The following is a 22,873-nucleotide window of genomic DNA, read 5'->3' on the forward strand; positions in this document are numbered from 1 at the left end:
AGAATTATAGAGAAGAACCAAATAGAAATTTTAAACCTGAAGAATACAATAACTGGACTTTGAAAAGCAAAAATCTTCAGTGGATAGGCTCAACATCAGAATGCAGAGGTCAGAAGAAAGAATCAGTGAACTCGAAGATAGAATAGAAATTACCAAATCTGAGTAAGAGAGAAAATAAACTTTTAAAAAATGAACAAAACTGTAGAGACCTGTGAAACCATAACAAAAATCCAACATTTATGTCATCAGAGTCCAGGAGGAACAGGGAAGGAAGATAAGGCTGAAAAAATATTCAAAGAACTAATCACTAAAATTTTCCCTAATTTGGCAAGAGCTGTAAATCTAAATAACAAGAGGCTGGTGAGCCCCAAACAAGATAAATGCAAAGAAATCTGTTCTAAGGCACATCATAATCAAAGTTCTAAAAACTAAAGATAAATTCTTGAAAGCAGAGCACTGTCACCTTACCTATAAGGTAAAAAAATCAAGTAATAATAGATTTTTTTAAATTAGAAACCAGAGGAGGCCAGAAAAAGTGTCTCATTTTTCAAGTGCTGAAAGTAAAAGAGTGTTAACCCAGAACTCTGTATTTAGTGAAAATATCTTTAAGGAATGAATCAGAAATAAAAATATTCTCAGATGAAGGAAAACTAAGAGAATTTGTCACCAGCAGACCTACCTTAATAGAATGGTTAAAGAAAGTTTTTGAAACAGAAAGGAAACTATAAAATAACAAATTTCGGAATATCTAGAAGGAAGAAAGAACAGGGAAAGAAAATATGGATAAATATAATAGACTTTCTAGTGAGTTTTCTAAATCATATTTGACAGTTGACACAAAAATTATAACATTGTCTGATGTGATTGTTGATATAGAGGAAATATTAAGATAATTACAGTATAAACAGGAGTGAGTAAAGAGACTTAAAGAACATAAAGGTTTCTACACATTCAAACTGGTAACATGTCGACACCAGTAGACTATAAGAATGTATGTATCACTTAAAAATCATACAAAGAGATAGACTCAGAAACACTATATATAAATTTAAATGAAATTCTAAAAATAATATTTAAGTAAACTACAGGGAGATAGGTAAAAGAAAACAGAAACAAAAAAACTGAGGGAACAAACATAAAACCACAAAGAAATTGGCAGAGTAACATACCAATAAATACCTTAAATGTAAATGGTCTCAATACACCAATTAAAAGAAAGAGATTGCAGAGTGGGGCGGGGTGGGAGGTGGGATGACCCAACCAAATCCTAGAAGAAACTAACTTCAAATACAATAAAAGTAGGTTGAATGAAAAAAGATATACCATAATATTAATCAAAACAAAGCAGAATTGGCTGCATTAATATATCAAATAAAGTAGACTTCAGAGCAAAAAATATCGAGTACAGAGAGGGATATTAGATAAAGATAAAAGAGTCAATCCAACAACAAAATATAGCAATTCTAAATGCATACCCACCAACCAACAGAGCTGTGAAATATGTGAAGCAAAAACTGATAAAACTGAAAGAAATAGACAAATCCAGAATTTTAGTTGGAGACTTCAATACCTTTTTTTTCATGATCGATAGAATAACTAGAGAGAAACTCAACAAAGATATAGAGAAATATTAGCCAACAGGAACTAATCAACATTTATAGAATAATCTACCCAACAACAGGAGAATACACATTCTTTTCAAGCACTCGCAGAATATTTATCAAAATAGACTATATCCTGGGCCATAAAAGAAACTTCAACTAATTTGAAAGAGTTGAAGTCATACACAGAATGTTCTCTGACTGCAATGGAATCGAATTAGAAATCGATAGCAGGAAAATTTATGAACACTTGGACACTAAACAACACATTTCTAAATAATTCATGGGTCAACGAACAAATGTTAAAATAAATTTTTAAAATACATTGAATTTAATGACAAAATACAACATGTCAAAATGTGTGGGATACAGCTAAAGCAGTACTGACAAGGATATTTATATCACTAAATGTTTACATTAAAATAGAGAAAGTCTCAAGTCAATAATCTAAGCTCCCAACCTCCAGAAACTAGAAAGGTAAGAGTAAAATAAGCCCAAAGCAGACAGAAGGTAGAAATTAATAAAGAGCATATATCAATGAAATTGAGAACAGAAAAACAGAAAATTAGTGAAACAAAAAGCTAATCTTTAAAATAATCAATAAAGTTGACATACCTCCAGCAAGACAAAGAAAAATAGAAAATATATAACTTACCAACATTAGGAATGAAACAGGGAGTATTATTACAGACCCAGGAGACTTCCAAAAGATAAGAATACTGTGAACAAGATTACATGCATAAATCTGAACACTTAGATGAAATGGACCAATTCTTTGAAGAGCACAAACTACAATAATCTAATATGAAATAATTTAAATAGCCCTATAACTATGAAAAACTTGACTTCATAATTTTAAAACTCCTGAAAAAAATTTCTAGGCCCATATGGTTTTCCTTGAGAATTCTACCAAATGTTTAAAGAATGAATTTTATACAGTCTTTTACAGAAAATATAAGGGAAGGGAACTCTTACTCATTTTTTGAGGCCAGGCATTACCCTAATACCAAAAATAGACAGAGTACAAAAAAAGAAAAGAAAACTAAAGACCAATATTCATCATGAATATAGATGCAAAGAAAAAAGAATCTTAATATAATATTAACAAATATGATTTACAATATTCAAGAAGAATTTATGCCATGGCCAAGTGAGGTTTATTTCAAGGATACAGGATTGGTTCAAAATTTGAAAATCATTAAAGTAATTCATCATATTAAAAGGCCAAAGGAGAAAATCACATGATCATATCAAATGAGGCAGAATAAGCATTTGACAAAGTTCAACATCCTACAGCTAACATTATATTTAATAGATAAAAGACTGAATTTACCCCTAAGATTAGAAATGAGGCAAAGATGTCTGTGCTCACCACTCTTATTCAACATAGTGCTAGAATTTTTTTTAATAGGTTAATGATTCAACAAACTAGTATATCCATACCATAGAATACTCCTCTGCAATAAAAAGAAATGAACTATTGACACACAATATGGATGGATCTCAAGCATTATGCTTAGTGGACAAAAAAGCCAATCTGTTATGGTTACATTCTTTTCAAGCACTCTGATTCTATTTGCATAACACTTTCAAATGACAAAATTATAAGAACAGATTAATGGTTGCCAAGGGTTAGGAATGGTTCAGGGTAGAGATGACGATAAAAGGGTACCACGAGGGACATCTTTGTGGTAATGGAATAATTCTGTATCTTGATTGAGGTGATGGTTATATGAATCTACAGATGTGATAATATGATATAGAACTCTATGCATATATTGAACCAAGGTCAATTTCTTGGTTTTGAAATTGTGCTATAGTTATATAAGATGTAACCATTGGAAGAAATTAGGTGAAGGATACACGGGTCCTCTATGTATAATTTTTGCAAATTTCTATGAATCTGTAATTATTTCAAGATAAAAAGTTAAAGAAAAAGGTGACATTACACACTCACTAGAATGCTACAATTAAGAAGACAGACAATACTGACAGGCAATACCAAGTGTTGGTGAGAATGTGGAGAAACTATAACCCTCGTTCCTTTCTGAGAGGAAGGTAAACTGATAAAACCACTTTGGAAAATAGTTTGTAAATTTCTTAAAAATTTAAATATATACCTTCTATATAACCCAACAATTCCACCCCCAGGAATGTACCCAACAGAAATGAAAAAATCCACTCACACAAATAGATGCACTATTAGATGAATGTTCATGGTAACATTATTCATAATAGCACCAAACGGGAAACAATCAGAATGTCTGTAAACTGGTGAATGGATTGTCAAAATGTATAACTCTCACTGTATATAATCCAGTGATTATATATCTTATAAGTATTCTGAGGGCAAAGTGGAAGTGATAGTGATATTTATGGCCATGTGGCAGATATGTTCCTCTATAGTGCCATTTTCCTTGCACATGTCTGTCCCATAACCACATTTGGCTGTGATATCTATCTTCTGTCACAGAATAGGAGTAGAGAAAAGCAGAGAGTGAACTGGAAGGGCAAATGGAAGATATCCAGCCTAAAAGGCTTTTTGAGAATTGTGCTCATGTCCCAAACAAAGGTAAAAGCATTTTTTTCCCTCCTCAAGTGACTATGTTATATGCATCTGGCACTCCTCAGTACCTTTGACTAGATGAATCCCTAGATCCTTTAATTACTCTATTAGGAGAGGCAGACCATTCTAGAGTAAAAACCACTGACCGGCAACTCAGGAAAAATTGCAAGCCAAAATTTTTTTCCAAAATAACAAGTCAACCCTGGTTAAAAGCTCAAGAAAATCACTGGAACATTACCTGTGTATAGAACAACTCAATCTTTGTTTAAGGAAAAATGTTACCTTAAATTCATTGTCTCTGACCTATATAAGTGTCTGACACATACAGAGTTAGTTCAAAACATAAGTGAAGAGAGATAGCAGGTAGGAATCTTGCCCAAAATGAACACCTCAATATAACTCCTTATTTTTAATTTCTGAGTATAAACAGATAAGCCTGAACTTTTTGTAAGGAATTATAACAGAGGAATCATAATAAAAATATTAGAATTCCTTTATATCCATTGTGCCCTTAATATAAATAAATCTGACCAAAGTGATTAATCTCTCAAAACAGTTTTAGAAGAATTTCCTTACTGCAAAGGTCTAACCAATTCTTTTATCTTTTTATGAGAACAAAGAAATTATTTAAATCACATATGATCTACAGTGAGTTGTTGGACTAATAGTGCTCTCATTTGGCTATCTTGTGGTCCAAGCTGGCCACTCTTATGCCTGTAGTCTAGCAAGCAAGAGAGGAAAAGGAGAGCAAAGGAACTCCCAACACACTTTAAAGCCATTTAGCAAAGTGGCTCCTGTCGCTGCTTACCATTGGCCAGAACCTAACCATATTCAAACTCCTAGGTGTATGAGACACTGGGAAATATAGTCATTATTACAGATAAGCATAGTGCCTATGTAAAAACTGACAGTTTTGGTACTTGAGGAAGAAGATAAATGTTGAGGGACAACTAGAATCTCTTCCACCACACTAAAAACTCACAAGAAAAAAATGAGAGAAGAAAAAAATCACAAAAAAATTTGGAAGCTATGTACAGGTTTTCTTTTCTAACTTATATTTTTGATCCCTCTGAAATTTATTATATATGCATCCATTTATTCAAAATTAATTTGTTTAATACCAGCTGTGTTTCAGTCAGTATTAGGCCCTGCATACATTGTAATAAAGAGACAGTTCAGATTCCTCTTTAATGGAGTTTGTATTCTAGTGAGATAGACAACAATCAATCAACATACTTTGGAAAATGTCATTCTATTGTAGCTCTTTGTATTCTGAAGCTACTTATCTCATATTTTGGTAGTGAAAATCAGGAATTATGTCTTTTTTAAGGTACCTAGTACATCATAAGTACCTGATAATAAATATTTTTTAAATGAATAAGTGAATGATGGGTCTATGTCATTTACATAGTATAATTCTTTTTTTTTTTTTTTTACTTATTTTGTCAATTGTAGAACAGAGTCATTAAGTCAGTACAAATCCCTTCTGTTTAATCAGCAATGTCTTAAGTGCTTCCAGGGTTTCATAGTGATAAAAATAATAACTACAGCTAACACTGAGTACATACTGTGTGATAAATTAACTCATTTAATACTTACTCTTTAAGATCAGTATCATCATTGTCCCCAATTCCTAGCTGAGGGAATTTAAGCTTAAAGACTCACAGCCAATAAGAGGGAGAGCCGTGTTTGGAACTCGAGTCTGTTTGGATCAAAAGCCTGAGCTAAGACCTAGTACTTCTTTAACTAAAATGCCCACTACTTCTTAACAAGCTCTTCTACTCTTGTCAGGCACATTTTTTCATTCTCTCTGGCACATAATATTCACTCTCATCCTCCATACCATTGCTTGTATTGAACTTTCTGCCTCTCTACTGCATCCCCCCCACACACATACACACAGAAAATACTGTATTTTGTTCACAAATCTTACCCTTTCAATTCTCAGCTCAATCTCACCTGCTTTCCAACAACACTTACCTTTCTTTTTCTAAACTCCTAAAGCATCCATAATCTATGACAGTCTCTTCAAACTGGGATATATATATTATAGGGCCACAAGAGGACTCCCCAGAGTAAACAGAAATAGATAATTTTAAATTGATATACAGATCCTGAATTTCCATTAGTATTTTTTTCTAAAACTTCTCTAACTATACCTGTGATGAGGGTGTCAGGCTGCTTCTCCATTCCCACCATCTCTTTCACAATTACCCTTGTTTCACTTCACAAATAAAATCCAAAGTAAAAAGGAAGAGATGAGAGGTACATATCTTTTGCCTATTATGAATCTTACTGTGATGGATTCCCATGTAGTTTTAAAACTTCCGGAGGCACCAAACAAAGGAATAATTCAAAATGTTGGTTATCAGTGTGAGAAAGTCAATGATTTATGACTCTGGGTTAAAAGTCTTTTGCAACCAGGTGGTTTCCAATTTTCACAAAATTGGAGCAAGACCAAATTGAATGGCAGCTGATAGATCACTAAAATAATTTTTATTGGTAGATATATGTATGACTTTTGGCATATAACTCAGAGGAATTTGACAATTTGATTGACATTGCATCTTATATTTAGGAAGACAAGATTTCTCAGCATTATAACAATAGAATATAAGAATAGAATTAATACCAAATGCCCTGTCATTCAAGTGGTATGTAATTTATTTATTCACACACACCTGAACTAATTGAAAAAAGAACCCAGCGTGTCCATTCTAATAAGAAATGCATTTCCAATTAAAGTTTCTGCTTAATGCCAATAGTTATTTATTAAAATCAATGATATATGCTGTTTTGATTAATCGTATATGAATAGTAATTCTAATAACTCAGATTATCCCTTAGAGCCTATGGTTATAGGAAATTTTAAAAATCTTATAATATGTAAATATTTTTGATGCAGAGAAGTATGATAGGATGATCAATAAAAGATTGCCAACCAAAAAAATTATATTATATTATGATAAAACTGTGTGGGAAAAGTGAAATGGAAATATGAGTTCAAGGAGAAAAAGGAATAATATAAATATCTATTGAAAAGAAAAAAAGAGCTTGCTCATGTACTTTTTAATTGACTAATAGTGAATATCAAATCTCTCTGGTGTTTAGATTCTATTGGATTATGTTCTGAAGGTTGATGTTATAGTTTTATTTTAAAATATTGATATTTAAAATATACTGGAAGTTATATCCTTAGCAACTACTTACACTCAGAATTTTAAAATCTAGATGTCAACTTAAAAATATATAAAGGAGTATATTATTCTTCAGATTCTTTTAGGGGTACATGAGAAGAAATACTCAAAGGCTGCGAGTCTCTACCTGTGATCTCATTTGTTCTCATTTCTTTCTTGAGTAGGATCTTTAGTTTTCTATCTAGATTGCAAGTTCTCTTTGTGTTAGAATTATATCCTATTTCTTGTGTTGTTCCCAGAAACTTAGGGAGAGGAGCATGTAAGCAAAGTAAGTAGCTGTGGAAGTGAGTCGAGCAGTGTTGACTTAAGCAGTCTTTGTACCTGGCAGTATTGTAACTTATGCTTATGAATTTTATGTACATTTGCAAATATTGCTCACTTTCATTCACTCTTTGGTGAGGAAGGTTTCCAAAATATAACTCCTTCCCACCCACCCACACCTGATATTGATGCTTGGAATTTCTTCAAATAGTGTCATAAATTTTCATTCCACATTTATTAAAATGTATATATTTTTAGGAGACGTGACGTTAATTTAGACTCAGATTATATTAGATTACTTCTTGATAGCAAGTTTTTAAGAAGGAAGGTAAGGAGAACCAAGAAGTTTATTTGTTGCCCCTTGAGCTGACTGCAGACGAAACCAAGCATCTCTTATTTACTGAAGTGATCCTGAGGAGCAGGTTATGTAGGACCTTACCAGTTCCGAAATGATCAACCACATAGGCATCCTCATTTCTGGGATGACATCACTCTTGAATAGAGAAACTCTTGGTGCTTAGACTGACTGAGAAATGAAGACATGTTTAAGAGTGACCCTGCTAGTCCTCCAGTTTACAGGCCACTCCAAAGTAAAACTAAGCAGTCACAGCTGGACCTTCCTTTGGGTGAGTGAATGAGTTAAAACACTTGCTTTCCTATCTCTGGTAACTCCACATAATCAAAGGCCTGTGGCTGCAAGTTTTCTTCCTTCTGATGTAGGGAAGACTTGAGTGCAGTGCCTAGAACACAGTATGCATTCAGTTAATGTTGGTCACATAAACAGATGTTCAGGAAGAGAAGGGACTCCTAAGGAATGAATGATAATGATGTTAGACTACCAATTAATCTGAAACCTGGGTCACTAAAGATTTGTATCCTCGGTTCATTTTTCTCTGCAGCAAGTGAAAGGGAACTTTGCTAGGCTGCAGGCCTGCATCTCAGAACTCCGCATGTTACCAAGAGAAGGTTGTTTCAGACCACAAGGCACTTCTCTGCAACTGGCAGTAGAAGATGGGCTCCAGCAGTTCAAACAGTACAGCAGACATATGACCACAGGCACAGTTCTGAGTTACACTTCCCTGGAGGTAAGAGATGCTGACCTTAGCGGTGTAAGCCACCTTCCCATTGCAGTCCATCTAGATGCTTCATTATTTATCATCCTTATACTGTTCTCTGTTTCATACACATTGAACATAAATTTCAAGGCTAGATTTTCAGCTCCTTGCAGGTAGGAGACATGTTCCCTTTTTCCTATAACTTGTGCAAATTTTAGTACACAGCTAAGCATAGAGAGGAGTGCTAAAAATGTGGACTAAAGTGAATTATAAGGGAAAACTGAAATCAAAATAAAATCTGAATATGCCATCTGCTTTTCGATTTGGGGGACTTGTAAAGCAATTAGTAAACTGCCTACATTGGTTCTATATTTATATTTTCTGGGTACGCTTAAAATTTACAGTTGTTCTTAATCAAATCTTGGCATCAAATTGAGTAAATTTTCTTAGGATTAGCAAATGTGCAAGAGTGAAAATTTCTAAAATTCTGGAGATAATCTTAAAAATGTAATAAGTCATGACTGCATACTCCATTGAGTGTGTGGGTGTGAGTTAAAACACTTTCAGTCTCTGGTAACCTCAGGCATCAGACAGATTTTTAAAAACAGTATTTAAAAAATACTGTACTTTCATCTTCATCCCTCTTCATCCATCAAAAATGTCTAAGTACAAAAAAGAATTGCATCCCAGAGTTTCAAATTCAAGACAAAACTGCTAATAAAAACATAGAGTATATTCATTCAGGTGGAATAAAATATTTAAGTTATATACAAACACCTCAGTATTCCTTCAGGTCAGATATACTGTTCAAGAGTGAGTACATTTTAGAGTTAAGAGAACAACAACAACAACAACAAAAACAGTTTAACTGAATCCAGGAAGAGTAAGGAAAGAAATCTACGTGGAAGCATCACCATGAGAAAGGAGTATATAGGCTTTTGGATATTCAGAACACATTTAGTGAGTAGAATTTAAGGATCCTGTTTCCTTTATTTCCTCGTAAAATCAAAGCATTTTTTAAGCAGAACAGATACTACCAGAGCTCCGAGCAATCTTAAAAAATTAAAACACGGGGATGGCTTCTTACAGGTCACTTTCTGCGGTAGACTTAGCCTGTTTGGAAGGACCTTGTGATGATCACTTCCACCAGGGCTCTCCCAAAAGAATCTGTTAAATGAAATTTGATTTTTAAGTTATAATTAAACCCTCTTCTTTGTCCTAAAGACAGTAGCCAGCCACTTCCACAGACTTCTCCTGTACTTCTCCTCTACTTCTAATCTGTTATAGTCCTCACTGTATACACCAGAGAAGGTAGACACATTGATTCTTGGATTTATTTCCAGATTACTGTTCTGACTTCCCATGCTGGAAAAGAGGTGATCAAACAATTAGAGGAAGGATTGAAAGATACAGACCTTAGCACGGTCAGGAGGCTTCAGGTGGTTGAGATCACAAAGGGAGTCCTAGAGTGTATGGACTCAGCATCCCCTGTTGAAGAGCCCAGCAGTGAAGGTAAGAATTAAATGAAAAGGTTAAAAATGGTAAGAATTTTAATGAGTAGTGTTTTTCACAAGTCAGGAAGATTATTTTCCATGGTCTTTTTATGTTCTGAAATGAAATGAAGCCAACATATTTCACTGTGGTTCAGACAGGTTTCTAGGTGTTAGAGTTGAATTTTTTAACCATATTTTTAATTTAAAAAACTATATGTTAATGTAAGACCTGAAATATTACAGGTATAAGAAAATTTCTTCCTCCTCTAATCATTTTTTAAGAGATTTGGGGATTTGAGTATCCTTCCCAATGTTCCTTTATGTAGACATTCACACACACACACACACACACACACACACACACACACACACACACGTCCCTCTGTATCTGTAGGGGACTGGTTCCAGGACCTCTGTGATACCCAGATCCAAGGATGCTCTAAGTCCCTCATATAAAATGATGTCGTTTTTGCATATAACTTACATACATTCTCCAGTAAAATTTACATCATCTCTAGATTACTTATAAAACCTAATACAAGGAGTCTATGACCATGCCACCCTGAACACGCCTGATCTCATCTGATCTTGGAAGCTAAGCAGGGTCAGGCCTGATTAGTACTTGGATGGGAGACCACCTGGGAAGACTGGGTGCTGTAGGCATTTAAAAAAAAAAAAAAAAGCAATACAAGGTAAATGCTATGTAAATAGTTGTTATACTGTATTGTTAAGGGAATAATGACCAAAAAAAAAGTCTGTACATGTTCAGGACAGACGCAATCATCGTGGGCCTAACTACATAGTACATGTCAGCAACAACATCTTTTTGCAAATATTTTCAGTCCACAGTTGGCTGAATCCACAGTTGGCTGATTTCACAGATGTAGAACCCACAGGTAGAGAGGGCCGACTATATTTACTACTTTAATCAATGCGTACATAATATTCTATAACCTTCTTAATGTTTTGGCCAGCTATCTATGCTAGTATCTGTCTCTTATTTTTTACTGGCTACATGATTTTTTTTACTGTGTAGTAGGACCATAGTTTGTTTCATTGCTTATTAATGAACAATTTGGTTTTTTACATTTTGCTCTTATAACCAGTGCTGTATGAACAGACATGTATGTGCAGCTGGCTTCATGGGCTTATGATCAGTGCAGTCACACAGGGCTCTGCTCTTGAGTTTTGCTGTCTTGAAATTCTTAATAATTTTTATCTTTGAATCTGTGTTTTATAAGTGAAGTTTTATGAAACAATGGAGTATGTGCCAAAAGATTAGAGTCTTGGCTCACATACTCCCTGTCTCCTGCATCTTTCTCATCTCCCCAAAATGGGTTCTCAGTCATCAGCTTCCCAGCTTTGTTGTCCTCAACGTAATGACCCCCACCCAGCAACCACTGGCATCCAGGTCCCTGCCGATAAATCTTACATAAATCACCCATAATCACCAATAATTCTACACTTCCTAGAGGAAAAAAAATCATCAAACTGAGTTTTAAATGACAAGTAGGAATTAGCTAAGCAGAGAAGAGAAAAAGGGCACTCAAACAGGAGACCCAGGGGCATGAGAAGGCAAGATGAACCAACTTTCAGAGAAGTGCCCATGTTTCCCTATGACGAGAGCCTTATCAGGCAGAGGTGGGAGTGAGGCCATAAAGGTAGGCAAGTGTTAGATCAAGGGCCATATATTTCCTAAATCCATACTAAGACATAGCATTTCATTCTAAGGTATTGGAAATTTAGAAAAAGATTTTAGTCAGGAAGTCAGGTAGAGATTCCCAAATTATGGCATTTGAGAGGTTTTTAACTGATTTTAATCTATACGGCACTCAAGTTATGGTTTGCCCTCCAGCAGGCCTTGTGGCTGTGCTGGCCTTCTCCAAGATTATGCACACAGGAAGGTGTCCGCTGTTCTAATACCTTTGATCTCCTCCTAGTCCCCCGTGGATAACCTCACTCTGCCCTTCAGCCTCTGATTAAGGGTGTGTTTCCTATCAAATTCTGACACAAGTGGATCCTTCCAGCATCATGAGGCCACTGAGATTATTCTGGTCAGGGACAGAGGGTAACCAGCCTTAGCTGTGTGGTTTATGAGCTCTCACCTACTGTGCACACTGCTTTTCTCAAGTCAGTCTTCTCACTGATTGTCCTTTCTCTCCATCCCTCCACTCATAATAGCCTTTTCCTCTGAATTTCTTCCCCTATCTTCTTCCAGCCAAATCCTCCCTCCTTTAAGGCTTAATTCATGTTTGTGACTACTGTATTGATTTCCTTTTCTTTAAGACAACCACATCACTTGTGGTCTGCACCGCACAATTTAGCACTTAATTATAAACCATGTACAATTGTTCATCATTGCTTTATTGTATGGTAATTTTTTCTTTTCATCTAAATCATATGCTATTTAATGTCTTTTCTCTCTGTATTAATCTGTAAGTACCTTAGGATTAGAAATTTGTCTTACTCACTTCTGTGTCCCAGTGTGGCATATCCTAGGTTATCAGCAGATATCTGTTGAATGAACTGATGGCAGTAATACCTGTAGAGGCTGTCCTTGGTCTTCGCAGCATCCCCTGCATCCCCTGTCTCTAGTAACACCTCTACCTTCCTGGTCACAGAGTGGGCCATGACCCAGATGAAGCAATTGTAGTTCCCTAGGCCACCAATCAGAGTCCTTCCCAGTGGATTCTCAAACTGAATCTGTGAATGAGAAGCTCTTTTTCTTTCTCTTTGGCCATGGGCAGATCAGACATGCACTGTGCCCTTTTCTCCCTTCAGTGACGGTACTCAGAAAGAACTTACTGTATCTCTAATGGCACAGAGCTCGGAGTACTCTGAGGCCGCCTGATGCCTTTATTTAGAATTGTTAGTGGCTAGAACTGTATAGAAGAGCTTTTAAATGCAGGAAAGCAGCTTTCTACCTTGTTTCCCTGCTGATGATTCTTCCAGTAACTTCCTATTTGCTTATAAATAATACATCATCCCATAAATTGCTGTAATCCTCTTTGTGGGTTAAGTATATGTATGATTCATGGCTTGAAATCTTCCTACTTTGCCTGTACTTTCTTCATAATTAATTTCTTTATTCTGTTAATGTTTTGCTTCACCTTGGTGTCCTTATCAAGAGGCTAGCAACAGAAGTGTCTCTCATTCTCAGAAGGATGCGTCCTCTGGAATTAGGTTGCCTGAGTCTAAATCCAAGTCTTATCACTTACTAGCTATGTGAGTTTGGGCAAGGCACTTAGCCTGTCTAGGCCTGACTTATTAATTCCTACCCCATGCAGTAGTTGTGGGAATTAAATGGGATCGCGTATGGTAATTACTTATTACATAGTAAGTGCTCAGTAAAAGTTAGTTATTTTTATCATTAATATTTTTAAATGTTTTGTCTGTAAATGGTTTAATATTTCCAAAGTTTGTTTTTAGTAGCTGGGTCCCGAGTAGACTGTGAATTACCTGAGGATGTGACTGTGTCTGATATATCTTTGTATCACCAGCATATTCTGTTCTGCCTGGCACATAGTAGATTCTCAATAAATGTTTGTTGAATAAATAAGTGAATTACTGGGGAAAAAATCAAATGATTTGGGAGAGGTCGTGGTCACCCTCTCTGACATCAACTCATAGTTAGAGACATACTCCACACACCAATAGCTTCCCTTCAGAGCCCATGAATATCATGAATTGATTCAAACACTGAATATTTACATATAACTTTTTAAACTCTGATAACCATGACCATCAATTAAATAAAAATTGTCTATACTCTACTTTTTTGAAGAAATGTGTTACAAGGAAATGTCGATATTGCAGATTAGTTTAAAAAGTAACTATGAGACTGTCTCCTTTGATTGGTCTAAATTCTGCCTTCTTTAGTGCGGCCCTGCACAGTCAGAACTAATTATTACAAAGATGACTTGGAGACTCTAAAAGATCCATAAACAGAAGAAAAAGTCAACTTAGAAATTAAGAAGGTAGACTCACATTTTAGAAAGTTTTTCAATCTCAAATGAAACGGTTAACTTTAAATCACATTTAGATCAGTTAGAATTTTTTATAAATTTTTAGCCTGGATACTCTATTATATGTTTTCTTCCAATTGTATGGTAAATGGCATGTCCTTTCATCTGTTCTGCTTGGTCTAACTTGTTCATATTTTCTTTATTTTAAAATTTAGCTGAAAGATCTTGCCTAGCGCTCTTTGTAGTAGCTTTTGTCTGGTTATTATTTTTTTTAATACAAATTATACAATTTTCAACATTGCAGAAATATAATATAGACGGTTCAAAATGACCCAAAATTCTACCCTCCAGAGATAACCACTATCGGCAATACAGGACACATTCTACCGAATTGCTTTCCCTATACATATATGGACATGGACACATGTAATTAACAATATTATTATTATTGATAAAAATGGGACTGTAGAGTAGATAATATTAAAATATTACAAAAAATGGAACTTTACAGTACCCACTGTTGTGCATTTTTATGTTTTCAAAATGTTTTAACAATCCAACATTTTTTTCCATATTGGCACATAGAGATCTAACCCATTCCTTTTAATTGCTGTGAAGTATTCCAATGTATAAATTCATCACCATTTATTTAATCATCCAGTTAGATTTTTTTATATTTTATTAAAGAACAGTGTGACCTTGAACAAGTTACTTAAACTCTTTATTCCACAATTTTCTCATTTATAAAATAAGGCTAATAATAGTAGCCACCTCAGAGGGTTTTTATGAAGATTAAATAGAACTTGCATGTCAAGCACTTAGAACAGTGCCTGACTCATGTGAGCAGTAAATAAATGTTATCTGTCGATATTAAAATAGGAGTACTAGAAGTATCTTTTTACATGTGACATTTTACTAAGAAAATTTCAGGCTCTAGTAATTTTTTATTGAAAAGAAGATATGACCATAAAATAATGTTTTGATTTAAAATTATTCATAATTCCACTATCCTGATTTCATTTTGCACATTGTCTCTCAGTTGTCCACATCGTATTTAGGTTACATAGTTATAATTCATGTATGTAATTTTTTGTTTTCATATAACATAATATTATACAATTTTCCATAGATTTTGTAGCCTTTCTTTTATATTATTTATCTATTTTGTTTCTTTATTGCTCTTAAAACAGAACTAGGAAGTGTTGGTCTAAGAAAATATGAAGAAGTATACCTCTCACAAGGGGAAGCTGGATGCCTTCTTTATCTTTCTATGCCTTTTTTACATATAAGCCAATCCTACACCTTAGAGCAAATCCCTAATGCTGGATATGGATCATAAATTTAAAATCTAGGAGAGCCTGCCAATTCCAGTAGCCAGAGTTAACCTTATAGAAGAGTCATCAATCAAAGGAATAATGCTGCTAGCTTGTTTCATCCTAAAATAAGTTCTGAGCACCAAGGAAAAGATATGTGAACTAAAAGCCACAGTCTCTTCACATACTCTAACATCTGTTTATAGATCATAATAAGAGCAACATTTTATTGAATACTTACTGTTCAAATACTTTCTGTTCTAGTTTCCACATATTATCTTATTTAACCCTCATGTAATCTAGATGAAGAAACTAAGGCATAGTGCCTTGTCTAAATTAAATTTCCCAAGATTTCTCAGTTAAGAGATGAAACAGGGATTCAAATCTAACCAGTCTAGCTCCAAAGCTCACGTGCTTAACCATTCTCTATACTGCCTCAGTTGAAAAGAACACTAGAGATAATCAACAACTTAAAAGTTGGTTCTTTGAAAAAACATAAAATAGAGAATCCACTGGTGAAACCGATGAAGGAAAAAGAAGAAAAAAGATACAAGAAACTACATTAAGGTTGGGAAAAGGAGACATAACTGCAGATAAAACTATGAATTCAGACATTTAGACAAAAATGGACAAATTCTTAAAAAGATACTAAATTCGACTTACAAATAAAAAATCTGAATTGTTTCCATAATGTACCCAATCCTAAATGGTTTTACCGTCGAGTTCTATCAAACTTTCAAGGAATATATTGCTCCAATCTTATACAAACTTTTTGGTGATTAAAAGGTAATAATAAAAAAGAAAGAAAAGAAAAGAAAACACTCCCCAAGTAGAAAACCAGACAAGAACAATGTAAGAAAAGAAAATCACAGGCCAGTCCACTCAGGAAAACAGATAAAACAGTCTTAAATAATCCAGTCATATATAAAAAGAGAATATAGTACTAACTAAGTTGGATTTATCCCAGAAATGCAAGGTGATTTAGCAATAAAAATGTATAAATATTTATCACATCGACATATTAAAAGGTAAAAAAAAGTTCTTAATAGATAAGAAAAACATATGATAAAATTGACATCCATTCACTATTTAAGAGAAAAATCTTAGTAATCTTAGGATAGAAAATAACTTTCTTAACTTGCCAAAGTGTATCTACCAAAAAAATCTACAATAAATACAGTTTCTACTGGTGAAATGTTAAAAATATTGCCTTCGAAAATCAGGAAAAAGGCATGAATGCCCCCCATCACCACTTTGATTTAACATTGTTGTCCTAGACTAGTTAGATAAGAGAAATAGTAAAGGATATGAAGACTAGAAAGGAGGGAACAAAACTAACATTATTTGAAACTTATTTGATTGGCTACATTAATAATCAAAAGATTCTATAGAAAAATTATTACAATTACTGAGAGTTTAAAAAGGTGGCTGGATATAAGGTCAATATACAAAATTCAATAGCATTTCTATATTTAGAAACAAACATAGAAAGTTTAGTCTTTAAGGAAACATCTTTTACAGTAATAAAAAAGTAAAGCATTGAGAAATAAATCTTAAAAGATACATAGAATATTTACTGGTAAATGTTTAAAACTTTATTGATGCACCTTAAGGAAGATATAAGTGGAGTATGTTAATTTATAACAACATTCATTATCATAAGAATTCAGTTCTCTTCAAATTCATCTATCAATTCCAGTCAAAATCCTATCAAAGTTTGGTGAACTTGACAAGCTGATCCTAAAATATATATATATATTAGGATCAGCTTGTCAAGTTCACCAAAAACTTTGATAGGATTTTATATATATAAAGCTAAGATAGATATTAAGGCTAAATGGTTGCCTTACCAGATAGTAAGATGATTATAAGGCTATTCTTATTATAATAGTGTCGTATTGAAACAAGAATAGGCAAATCGTCCAGTCTAGAACAGATTAGAGAGCCCCGAAACAGACAGCCACATTATATGAAAACTTGGTGTGCAGCTAAGCTGGCATAACAGAGCAGTGGGAAAAGGACGGGTCTAGTCGTTAAATCATACTGGAACTGCCAGTATCCCATATGAGAAAAATGAAATTCAATCCTTATCACATACAATTTTTAATAATATTTTAGATGGATTTAAGACAAATATGAAAGGTAAACCTTAAAAGAATTTTTAAAAATTTAAAAGAAAAATTTTATGACCAGAGATAGAGAGAAAGAGGAAGGATTTCTTACATGAGACACAAAGTTTGCTTACCAAAAAATAAAAGATTGATAAGTATGACTACTTTAAAATTAAGAATTTCTGTTCATTAAAAGACACCATAAAGAAAGTGATATGACAAATTATAACTATATTTTGAACTCGTATACCAATCAATAATTGGTATTCGGAATAAAGAATGACTGAAACTCAATTTTTAAAAAAAGACAATCTAATTTTGAAATGCATAAAAGATCTACACAGGCATTTCATGGAAGAGGAAATCTAATAAACATAAGAAAAATAAACATAAGAAAAATTCTTACCCCCATTAGTAATCAAGGAAATATAAATTAAGACATTGATAATACCATTTTATGCTCACTAGGTTGCAAAAAATTAATGTCTCACAATAGTATTGACAACAACAGAGCAATGGAAATTCTTATACACTGATAGAAAGGATGTAAATTGGTACACAATTTGTCATTTTGTTGTAAAGTAACATTCACAATATTCTATTCCTAGCAATTGCATTCCTAGGAGAATGTCTCCAGAAAAACTTTTAAAAAATGCACGTGGAGACATGTATAAGAATGTAAATACTGACATTATTCAAAAAGCCAAAAATTAGAAACCATTCAAATGTCCATTGAACAAGGCATGAGTAAATATTGCAAGGTATATTCACAAAGCAGAATATTCACAGCTACAGACAACAATGAGGATGAATCTTCTTAATAATGAGGAAAAAGCATATAATCAAAGATATGTACAGTATGATACCTCTTTATAAAGCTCAAGCAAAACTAAAATAATAAAGTATTTGTTTAAAACAATAAAGCTACTTTTAAAAGAAAAGGAATGATAAAAAAAATTCAGTTTGGCAAGTTTTCCCTTGGAGAAGATCAGGGAGAAGCATATAGATATTTTAGTAGTGTTGGTGATGTTCTACATGCTTACGCTGAATAAAAGATTCATGAGTATTCAAATGTTGTTATGCTTCATAGCTTACATATATGTTGCATGTGTTTATTTGCATATAATAAAAAAATTTATAATAGCTTTCTAAAGACTAGCTAAGTAATAAACATGCCAAAACTAAAATGGCCACTGTGATCAATGCACTTTGGCATCCAGAGGGCATCGGTCCAGGTTGACAACAGTCTGCACTCGTTGGGTATGTAAGTCTTTCAGCCAGTTGCAAATCAGCCTAATGACGCTGTCCACCAGCCTACATCTCTCAGCTTGTACACAAGGATATCAAGTTCCCATTCTAAGTGCTCACAAACCATCTGTTTAATATTTTCTCCTAGACTTTGCCAGAGATCAATGTCAAGCTCTTTTGGAAAGGTATTTTATCCATATGTGTTCTCAGGAAACATCAAATGTTAACAACCCAAACATAGAAGATAAAGATTCATTGCTTCCTAAAGGATTCCACCAGCTGGGGGTGGGGGAGTGGGGCGGGAGGGGACGGACCTGTTCTATGTTTCATGCTTCAGTGCAATTTTCAGACTCAAGATAGATATTTTTCCCCCTTTCATTGTCTTAGAAAATAGGCCAGAAAATACAGCTGTTCCTTGAGTTCGCCTTTGATAACTGCATTAAAGTCATTTCCCTATGGTGTTAAGACTAAATTACAACCACTGTTGTATTTATTACTAAAGATTTTTAACACAGAGAGACATTTGTTTATTTTACCAACAGAAACCATTAGCCTCAGAAAATGGCAAATCTTCCTTCCCTTTTTAAAAATTGAATTAAAGAGTTTTTTAGAATTCAAAGGAAAATATAAAGTTATTTGAATATTAGGATTTAAAAAATTTTTTCCCCACCAACTTTATTGAGAAATAATTTACATACTGTAATTTGAATCCATTCAAAGTATACAATTCGCTGAGTTTTGGCAATTGAATATGCCCACAAATCATCACCACAATCAAGATACAGAACATTTCCATCATCCCCAAAAGATTCTTTTTGCCCTTTATACTCCATCCCTTCTTTGGCCCCCAATGTATACCGCTGATCTGCTTTTGGTTTGCACTTTATATAAATGGACTCATACAGTAAATCCTTCTTTTGTATCTGACTTTTTCTATTCAGATTTTGAGATTCATCCATGTTGTTTATACCAATAATTAGTGTCTTTTTATTGCTGAGTAGTATTATATTGTGTGAATGTGCCACATTATGTTAACCATTCACCTGTTAATGGATGTTTTGGTTGTTTGTGTCCAGTTTTTAGCTGTCGTGACTAAAGCTGCTGCAAATAATCATACACAAATCTTTGTATGGGCATATGTTTTTATTTATTTTGGGTCTTACTGTGTGTCTGGTTCATCTTTTCCCAATAATTTACCTTCAGCCATTTGTGTCTTTGTACTTAAAGTATATCTCTTTAAGTACAAAGATGGCATGTAACTAAGTCCATTTTTATCTATTCTGCTAATCTCTGCCTTTTATTTGGAGTAGATAGTCCATTTGCATTTACCATAAGTATTGCTATAGTTGAATTTAGGTCTACCATTTTATTTTTTGTTTGTCCTCTCGGGTTTTTGTTCATCTTTTCCCTGCTTTCCTGCTTTTTTTTTAGATTATGAAATATTTTTAAAATTCTATTTTAATTTATTCATTGTTCAGCTATATTTTCTTGCATTATTTTTTAGTGACTTTTCTAGGGATTATGCTATACATCCTTAACTTTTCACAGTTTACTTAGAGTCAGTATAGTACCACTTTACATAGAATGTTGAAGCCTCAGGATTACAATACCTAAGTAGGGATTAAAATGTATTCTTAAACTATTTTACAGCCCACTTTGAATTAGTACCATTTCATGTAAAATACAAAAACATTGCAACTATGTATGTTCATTTATCCCCTATACACACACTGACATTTTGTTATAGTTATTATGTATATTACATCTACATTACAAACTCCACATGACAATATTATAAATATTCCTTTAAACAGTTATGTGACTTTTAAAGAAACTAAGAGAAAAATTATCTTTTATATTGACCATTTCCAGTGCTCTTCATTAATTCCTGAGGACCCAGCTTTCCTCTGGGTATCATTTCCTTCAGCCCAAAGAACTTTAGTATTTCTTGTAGTCTGGTTCCAGTGATAACAATTCTCTTAGTTTTTATTTATACGAAAATGTATATTTCACTTTCACTCTTGAAGGATATTTTTATTGTATATAGAATTATGAAATGACAGGATATTTTTTTCTTTCAGCACATTAAAGATGTTGCTCCACTGTCTTCTGGCCTTCTGTGGTTTCTCATTAAAAGTCACAGTTCTTAAATCACTTTCCCTTGTATGTAAAAGATCATTTTCAGGCTGCTTTCGAGAATATTTTCTTTATGTTTATTATTCAGCAGCTTTACAATCATGTGATTCAGCATGGATTTCTTGTTCGGGGTTCACTGAGCTTATTGAATCTGCAAATTTATATCCTTAACCTAATTTGGAAAACTTTCTGCCATTATTTCTTCAACTATTTTTTTTTTGTCTCATTTACCACTGTTCTTTCCTTCTGGGACTTGAATTATCCAGATGTTAAACCTTTTTAAATTGTTCCACAGTTCCCCAAGACTCTGGTTTTTTGTTTGGTTGGTTGGTTTGGTTTGGCTTGGTTTGGTTTGTTCAGACTTTTTTCTTTGTCTTCTTCAGATTAGATGATCTCTATTGATCTATCTTTAAATTCACACATCTCTCATCTCCATCTGATACTAAGGCAATGTGGTGAACTTTTTTGTTCAGATATCGTATTTTTCAGTTCTAACATTTCCATTTGGTTCTCTTTTATACTTTCTATTGCTTTTTTCGATATTTCCTATCTTTTCTATCATTATGAACATATTTTCTATTCTTCATTGAGCATAATTATAATTATGCTGCTTTAAAGTCTTTGCCTGATAAATCTAACATCTTTGTTATCTCGGAGTTTGCATCTATTGATTGTATTTTCCTTTAAGATTGGGACACATTTTCTGACTCTTTGTATGCCAAAAACATTTGGATTGTATTTTTTGACTGTTATGTACACATAACATTAGAGACTCTGGACTCTATTATATAACTCTGAGAAATGTTTGTTTTGACAGACAGTTAACTTTGTTAAATTCAAACTGCAACCTCTCATGGCTTGCAGTGGGCCCCTCACCCAAATCTTAGTTCTGTTCTTTAAACTTAAAGTGTGAGCTACTTTCAGTTTGCCCCACCTAGGGTCAGTTGAGCTTAAAGACATGATTTAGGGTTCTCTGGATCTGGATGTCTCCTTTCTTAGATTTCTCCCTCACTCTCTGGAGACTTTAGGTGCCTCAGGTTCCTTCCCCTAGTAATGCCAATGAAAGACAGAGGCCTTTCTATTGAAGTTGTAGCTTTCCTACACTGCTCTAACCAAGGCCACCCTCAGGGCAAAGGTACAAAAATGGAGCATTCATTCCTTGCTGGTCACCTCCTCCAAGTTTGAACTCCTCTCCAAAATCTACCTTTGTTCAATCTCTAGAGCACTCAAGTAATATGAGTTTATAGCTGTTATTTACAGGAAGATCAGTTTGTTAGGTACCTAACCAGACTGGAAGGCCCTTATTCAGTCTTGATCAGTTTGGTTCTTTCTTTTTGCCTTCCTTCTATCTTCTATTCAGGTCAATAACTTCAAGTTCTCCATCATTTCTCTTCCTGTCTTTAGGAGATTATAACTTAAAAGAAGTTCTTTTGATTAAACTCCCATTATTCTCTCTTATTCCCCTCATCCCCTAATCCCCTCACACACACACACACACACACCCCTACCTGCTTTACTTGACAAATGACTCGCACTGCTCCCACTCAACAACTTTGGGACGATCTGGCCACTTCTATATCTGAAATCAGCCCATCATATACTTAGCAGAAGAGTACTAGTTAGCACAGTACAAGCATTGGTAGGGGCCAGGGATAGACACAAATACCAATATAAATTTTGCATAGAATAAAGGTGGCATCATGAATCACTAAGGCAAAGATGGACTTGTTCAAAAGGGTGCTGGGACAACTGGTTATCCATGTAGAAAATATTCCAAATGGACTAGGAACCTATGTAAAGAATGATATTTTAAAAGTAGTAAAAGAAAACGTTGGCAAATTCCTTTATAATCTCAGCATAGGGAAAGGCTTTTTACCTATGACTCATAATCCAGTACAATGAAAAAAAAGATTGATTGATTTAAATA

The 22,873-nt window shown here is 33.9% G+C and overlaps 1 protein-coding gene and 1 pseudogene across 1 annotated transcript in view; both read left to right on the forward strand.

Moving 5' to 3' along the window:
- Positions 1 to 22,873, forward strand: part of M1AP (meiosis 1 associated protein) — a 59,893-nt gene that overhangs the window by 8,449 nt on the left and 28,571 nt on the right. Inside the window, exons 2-3 of the mRNA XM_011358086.1 lie at positions 8,525 to 8,710; positions 10,024 to 10,192. Coding sequence (XP_011356388.1) covers positions 8,525 to 8,710; positions 10,024 to 10,192 — 355 coding nt within the window. The remainder of the gene's footprint in view (positions 1 to 8,524; positions 8,711 to 10,023; positions 10,193 to 22,873) is intronic.
- LOC111738373 lies at positions 10,718 to 10,836 on the forward strand (annotated as a pseudogene).

Source organism: Pteropus vampyrus, unplaced genomic scaffold (genome assembly GCF_000151845.1).
Source record: "Pteropus vampyrus isolate Shadow unplaced genomic scaffold, Pvam_2.0 Scaffold37, whole genome shotgun sequence".
NCBI classification, from domain to species: Eukaryota; Metazoa; Chordata; class Mammalia; order Chiroptera; family Pteropodidae; genus Pteropus; species Pteropus vampyrus.